At 40.2% G+C, this 7,750-nt stretch overlaps 1 protein-coding gene across 1 annotated transcript; it reads right to left on the bottom strand.

The window, feature by feature from the left end:
* Positions 1 to 1,552: 1,552 nt before the first annotated feature.
* On the bottom strand, positions 1,553 to 4,366 carry LOC131423547 (uncharacterized). The gene is made up of 2 exons (XM_058573737.1): positions 4,220 to 4,366; positions 1,553 to 4,144 (listed from the first exon to the last, which is right to left on the bottom strand). Exon 2 carries the CDS (start codon positions 2,858 to 2,860, stop codon positions 1,925 to 1,927), a length of 936 nt encoding a protein of 311 aa, XP_058429720.1. The 5' UTR covers positions 2,861 to 4,144; positions 4,220 to 4,366; the 3' UTR covers positions 1,553 to 1,924.
* Positions 4,367 to 7,750: the final 3,384 nt, after the last annotated feature.

Below are 7,750 nucleotides of genomic sequence, written 5' to 3'. Positions count from 1 at the left end.
TTCCTCCTTTGTTATTGGTCTGTTTAAATTGTGTGTATCTTCCTGACTCAATCTGGGCAAATCATATGACTTAAGAAATTTATCAATATCTTCACTATCTTCTATTTTATTGGAATATAGGCTTTCAAAATAATTTCTAATTATCTTCTGTATTTCTGTAGTGTCCGTTGTGATATTGCCTTTTTCATCCCGTATGTTAGTAATTTGAGTTCCCTCGCTTCTTCTATTCCTTACCATGGCTAAGGGTCTGTCGATCTTATTTATTTTTTCGAAGAACCAAGTTTTAGTTTTATCAATTTTTTCATGGTTTTTTTGTTTCAATTTCGTTGATTTCTGCTCTGATTTTAATTTTTTCTTGCCTTCTACTTCATTTGCTGTTGTTTTGCTTCCTTTTCTAGGGTTTTGAGATGAAGTGTGAGCTCATTTATTTGTGTTTTTTTTTTCTTTTTTTGAGGAATGTACTCCAGACAATGAATTTCCCTCTTAAAACTGCTTTCATTGTGTCCCATAGATTCCGATATGTTGTGTCTGTATTTTCAGTTATCTCTAAGAATTTTTTTATTTCCTCCTTTATGTCTTCTGTAACCCATTGATCATTCAGTAACATATTGTTCATTTTCCAGGTGATGCAGGATTTTTCCTTCCTTCTTTTATCATTGATTTCCAGTTTCATTCCATTATGATCAGATAAGATACATGGTATTATCTCCACACCTTTATATTTACTAAGGGTTGCCCTATGGCATAATATATGGTCTATCTTTGAGAAGGATCCATGTTCTGCTGAGAAGAACGTATATCCACTTGATGATGGTTGATACATTCTATGTATGTCAGTTAAGTCTAGGTTTTTGATTGTGTTATTGAGTTCTATAGTTTCTTTATTCAGCTTTTGTCTGGAGGATGTATCCAATGGAGAAATCGGTGTGTTGAAGTCACCCATAATTATTGTGTTGTGGTCTATTTGACTCTTGAACTTGAGGAAAGTTTGTTTTATGAACGTTGCAGCACCATTGTTTGGTGCATACATATTGATAATTGTTATGTCTTGTTGGTGAATGGTTCTTTTTAACAGTATATAGTGTCCTTCTTTATCCCTTTTGATTAACTTAGGTTTGAAGTTGTGTCGCGACCCCTTGCCCGCAAGGAAGACGCAACTCAGGAATCTTCTTTCAGCAGTTTATTCAGGCCCTTGATATTTCTTCTTCTTCCCCTCGGATGCCCCTCCCAGCCTTAATAAAGCATCTCAAGCCCCAATGCGAAGCTGCCACGTGGAGCTTTCTCATAGGGTGGTGAAAAACCATGTGCCAACTCTCCCAAATAAGGAGTTGTTTGTCACAGACCACAGCGGAGCCAGCGCCATCTTGTAATGGTGACCATAGTCTGCAGAAACGGCAGAAGCGGCTCACCACAGTTCCCCCTTTCTGTTTTCTTAAAACAATACAGGCGAGAGTAGAGGTCCTATCCCACTGTGCAGAAGTTGCTGCATAGTATGGCTCAGTCCTAAGGAGGGCCCTTCCCTAGACCTGGTCCCATATCAGCCGACGCCTTTTTTCGTGGGGCGGGGCGTGGATGCGTCTAACCCGCATGGAATAGGACATGCTCTCCTTGAGGTCCACGTCAAGGATCACTCAAGTGCAGTGCCTTGCCTCGCATCCTGTATCGTGACGATGGTGGACGAAGGGGGATAGCTGAGGCTGAACTGTGGCTGTTTATAACGACAAACAAGTTGACAGCACCCTGAAAGAAAGGCACGGACTTTAAGGCGATAGAAAAGCACTAGTGTGGAAACCCATCTGCGTGCAATGGCAGTAAGACCGGCAGAGTGCAAGGGCTTTCCAACACTAAGAGAATAACAAGGAAAGTCATGTTGATCCCAGTGCAATGTTATAATAACTTGGGGTGTAACGACCATGTCAAAGGTTTACTGTTTAAGATGCGCAAGCCAGACTTGAGGTGAGTTGCCATTTTCTAAAGCTGCAAGAGCTTGTATGATCATAGCCTTATCGTGAGCACTGCGGGCCTTAAGGCGACAGAGAAACCACAAACAGAGGAACATACCGAAGCAACACATTGCACCAAAAATGCCCACTCCCACCCATTCCTTAAAAAAGGAAAAGGCAGAGGATAGCCAACTGGTGAATTGACCCAAAGTCACTGGTTCGACACGGGTGCTATTCAGAACAGCAATCTGAGTTAGTTGAGACTGGATCAAGTTTTCTGCTTCCATGGACCAGGTTCCGGATAAATATTCCCCGATGATGCGGGAGGCATTTCTGGAATCATAAAATCTGACAGAGGTTATACATAAATGTGCAAGTTGATCAACACAACCCAAATGTACTAGGTCAGACAATTCCTCAACTTGAGCTTGAAGCAGATCTATCCTTTGATTAGCAGCCAGAATCCCAGATAAAATGTGTTGATTAACTCTACTTTGAGATTCAAGTATGGTGGATGTTTGTTGAATAACCTGATTAATAGTGGCAGCAGTTTGAACCTGGCTGGCCATGGCTACTCCAGCTGTAACTGTTGTAGCAGCAGACACTGCCACAGCTGTCACTATAGCTGCCGTAATTCCAAAATCTCTACGGGCTCTAATCAGTTCAACAATAGGAAAAGATTCTGGATCTGCAGTAACCGGGATCGGGACAAAGGTTGGAAATTTCATAACCATTGCCATAGTCCAGGAGCCATTCCAACACTCAGACAAATAACAGGTAATATTAGAGCAATTAAGCATCCCCTGTGATGTATCATTAGCCAAAAGAAACAGGAACGGAGATTGGAGACAGACTGCTGCGGAGGGTAATGTAGCATTAGATAATTGTGAATTATTTGCAGAAATTTTAAGCCTCATACCTCGCTCCGAGTCTTGGGTACTGCCAGAAACACTAAACAGCCAACTTTGGACTCCTAATATTTCCCTGGGGAAACACAAGCGCGGACTAGACTAGCCCAATCTGAGGGAGTCATGCAAAATCTAGTAAGTCCCTCCACCTGAGTGAGAGTGAAAGCGGCATCTATGCCATAAGTGCAGACAGATTCTGCCAAGGTTTTAATTATCTTAAAGTCTAAAGGCTCATGATATCTTCCCCTGTTATTGTCCTGAAATACAGGGTATGCAAGTCCCATATCTGTATTAACTGTCCTCCAAACTTGTGCATGAAAAGATCTCCCGGAACCTTGGCTCCCCCCCACATACGGAGGTGGGGCAATCCGCACCATATCTTCTTCTAGATATTCTACCTCCTCCTCCTCAGAGTTTTGTTGACCGATGTTAACTCCCTTCCCCTTCTTACAGTAGGCCTGCATGCCCTATGTCTCCTTTTTCTTCTTTTTCATTTTTATCTTATGTAGTTGTTGTAACAATATATCAAGGTCCTCAGAACTCTCTGAGTCGCTTGTGTTCTCAGGCGTTTTTAATTCGGTCAAGTCTGGGTAGAGCCTTCTCCTATTTTTATCTTCAGGCTCTTTTGCCTTCTCACTACTGTTACTTTTAATACTCTCTGCCACTTCACTACATGATCCTTCAGATTTTTCCTCATGCAATTGCTCAAGAATAGCTTGACCCTCACTCACAGCTTCCTGGCATTTACCATCTGTTATACATCCTCTAACTAACTTCCAAAGTGGTATAACGCCACCCTGCAAGGTACCTTGCTCATGAGCGAAATCTAGATCTTTCCCTAATTTGTCCCAGCTGGGAACCGTAAGACTCCCTGAAAAAGCAAACCAAGGAGCCGCTATATCAGCTTCTCTTAAAAACATCTGCAAAGTACTCTGCTTTATCTTAAGTCCTTTTGAATGTAACAACCCATCTAGGGCCAACAAAATTGGACTTGAAGAAGCAACGCCCATAATGTTTTTAGAGCTATAAAGAAAGTGAAAGTACAAAAGTCCCCGCTCTCTTCCTTTTACAGGGGAGCGTTCCGTTCTATGAATTCCCCGCTCTCTTCCTTTTACAGGGGAGCGTCCCTGTCGTCACAACAACAAAAGAAGCACAAAAAACAAAAGCGAAATGACACAACAAAAGAAACACAGAAAACAAAAGAGAAAGTACACAGTGCAGCTGCAATAAAATGTAATGCTCTCTCTTTCTTTACAGAGGAGCTGCCCCGCTTTGGTCGCGGATCCCACTTACCTGGGACTAACCCCGCTTTGGTCGCGGATCCCACTTATTGGGACTAACCCCGCTTTGGTCGCGGATCCCACTTACCTGGGACTAACCGGTGCACCACCCCTGACTGCTGAAAGTTCTGGTTCCCGGGTCTCGGCACCACTTGTCGCGACCCCTTGCCCGCAAGGAAGACGCAACTCAGGAATCTTCTTTCAGCAGTTTATTCAGGCCCTTGATATTTCTTCTTCTTCCCCTCGGATGCCCCTCCCAGCCTTAATAAAGCATCTCAAGCCCCAATTCGAAGCTGCCACGTGGAGCTTTCTCATAGGGTGGTGAAAAACCATGTGCCAACTCTCCCAAATAAGGAGTTGTTTGTCACAGACCACAGCGGAGCCAGCGCCATCTTGTAATGGCGACCATAGTCTGCAGAAACGGCAGAAGCAGCTCACCACATTGAGCATCTGTTATATGACAAGCATTACATTAATACTTTGGTATGTGGCAGGCTCTGCCTTTTGTGGAGATAATTTTGGTATGGATGTGACATCCTTTAATAACCTGGAAATAGATTCTCTCTAAGATTCAAAACATTAACATCTTTTCACACTAGATATGGTTAATCTGCTAGCTAAAATCCAAGAAACAGCAAATGTATAATGAGAAGAATAACACTCTGATCAAGGTAACTTGGGATTAATATCAACAAGAGAAAACTAAAGCATAATTGTAATTTTGGAAGTAAAATCTTAACAAATCATACTTTTTTTTGGGGGGGTAAGGTGACACCATCAGGAGTTTAGTGAGCCACAGAAACATGCTAATGTAGACTCACAGAAGCAAGAATTTGGCAGCACTTTCTATGCACTATTCAAAAGAGGAGATTATTGGCTAAAAGTACTGGCATAGTCATATTTCCTAGGCAATATGTCCCTACAGTGGGTGAGAGTTTCTTAGCCAACTATTCTGAAAGGCATTTCTGAGGATCTAAAAAAAAGATCCCATTGTTATGATTTTATGATCATTAAGCAAACTTCTGATGATATTTTGGCATTTCATGTGTATTTCCTACTGGTACAGTGTGCTTCAGTCAGCTAATAAATATGAATGTTAACTTTATCAGACTGTTCAAGTCTCATGGTCAATTATGTTAGGAAATTTGAGGTGTTTAAGGAAACAAAGCACCTGGCAACCTGAATACACAAAAGAACAAACAATCAGGCACCAACAGATAAGCAGTGAACCACCTGTCAATCAGCAGGGTCTCCTGGCCAATCCTGGAAGGACACGGATCTCATCAAGATCCCCTGACCAACCCCAGGAGGACAAGAGACCCTAAAAATCTCCCTTTCCTATCCCAAGCCCTCTCTTCCTGCCATAAAACCAATAAAATTCCAATCAGGCTAAGCCTGGGTTCAACTCCCCTAGACCTGCTCTGTTGAACTCGAGGGTCTTGCCCAGATCAAATCTCAAAAAGCCTTGTTCAGCAGACTTTTAATCTGCATCATTTTGGTACTAGTGCCTGACCTTACAAATTAATGAATTGGAATTCTAGTATGTATGTGATCCTGACTAAAATAGATATGATCCTGAGAGTTGTATCCTTTTATTAATGTTATAACTAAGTCTAAGTTTACACAGTTGAGACCTTCAAGTCTTAGCCCCAAATATACTCTCTGTCTCATTGTATGACTTCTCTGAATGGTAACATTGCCATATTCCCCTAAAGGTAATAAATACATGTTTTTAAATGAAAAAAAAAATATACATAATTTGTGAATGTTTATTTTTTTTCAAATCAGTTTCCCAAATTCTACTGACACAGAAACAAGGAAATAAAACCACAAAAACTCACATGTAACAAAGATGACACATTAGATCTACTTTCTGCAAACTAAAGGACATGAATCTCAACTTAGGTATCCATTATTAATTTCTTCTATATTATGTTTAAGAGGATAATGAAGACAGGTGAGATATACAACTCATCAAACTCCATTCTTAAATATTATTTAGAAATGTGTAAAAATAAATAAAAAAAGGAAAAAAAAGAAATATGTAATCATAAGTGTTCTTGGACTTCTAACACTTTGCTTTAAGGTCCCCCAATTCTAGTTTGCTATGCTATTCTGAGAGAAAAGCTGAGGAAATGTGTTAGAGCTTGCAATTAGTCATTGTTTTAGTCAGTTCTTTCACTGCAGTGGCCAAAAGATCTGATAAAAACAATCTTAGGAGGATAAGTTTATTTGGGGTCTCACAGTTTCAGAAGTCTCAGTCCATAGATTATAGGCTCCATTCCTTAGGTTCTGAAGTGAAGCAGAAGAAAAAAATCTGTAAACATGGAAAGAGGAAGGAGAGAGAGAGAGAGAGAGAGAGAGAGAGAGAGAGAGAGAGAGAGAGAGAATGAATACACACTATGCTCAACAAGGACAAAAGCACACCCCTAGGGATCCATCTCCTCCAGCCCCACCCTAGTTACTTAGAGTTACCACCCACTTAATCCGTATCAGGGGACTAATGCACTGATTAGGATAAGGCTCTCATAACTCAATCCTTTCACTTCTAAACTGTTTTGCATTGTCTTACACATAAGCTTTTGGAGGACACATTACACCTAAAACATTACAATCATACACTCTCAACTCAGAGAGAATAGTTTTCTATTGAAAACCAATCATATGTCTACATTATGGAGAAATTCAGAGACAGAAAGGTCAGTGAGGTTTACCCACTCACCTCCCAAACACATCCAACTCTATTTTTTATGATTTGTGCCTTAGTACAAATGATAGCTTAGAGACAATTCATGTCAAATATTAGCTTCCGGTATCTGTTCAGTTATTCTTAAATTCCTACTTCTGAAACTGACATTTCTTGATCCTTTTTGTATTTAGAAGGCCCTCCAATAAGAAGTTGACAATTTTTCTTTTTTATATGCTAGACAGGAAATCATTATTTGTCAAAATATTTTATATAGTGCATAATATGATGGTTTGGATGTAAGATGTCCCCTCAAAACTCCTGTGTTAATGCAGGGACATTCGTGGATGAAGTGACCGGATTGTGAGAGCTGCAAATTTAATAGGTCCATCCTAGTTTGAATGGATGGATTAGGTGGTAACTGTAAGTAGGTAGGGCATGGCTAGAGGAGATGGGTCACTGGAAGCATGCCCTGGAAGGGTTCATTTTCCTTGACCCCTTCCTTTCTGATTCCTGGTTGCCATGAGCGAAGAAGAATTTCTTGCCAAGCCCTCCCACCATGATGTTCTGCTTCACCTTGGGTACAGACCAATGGACTCAGCCCATGATGGACTAAATTTTCTGAAACTATGAACCAAAATGAACTCTCTTCCTCTAAGTTTTTCTTGACAGGTATTTTGATCACAGCAATGCAAAGCTGAATAACACAATATTCACATTCAACATATTATTATTCTATTCTTCAATCAAGACTTTCTGAATTGGAATGAAGACACTTCAGAACAAATATTTGCTGCAAAATAATCAATATTTTAGGATGATGTATGCATAGATGAACAATTATATGGTTTTGAACAATGGATTTTATGTGCAATTTAAGTTTTTAAATATGAAATTTTTAAAATTTTATAGAGATATACTTTAATAAAATTA

The sequence above is a fragment of the Marmota monax genome, unplaced genomic scaffold (assembly GCF_021218885.2).
Source record: "Marmota monax isolate L192 unplaced genomic scaffold, Marmota_monax_Labrador192_F-V1.1 WCK01_AAM20220418_F8-fsc00067, whole genome shotgun sequence".
Lineage (NCBI taxonomy): Eukaryota > Metazoa > Chordata > Mammalia > Rodentia > Sciuridae > Marmota > Marmota monax.
This window is presented reverse-complemented; position numbering and strand designations above follow the sequence as displayed.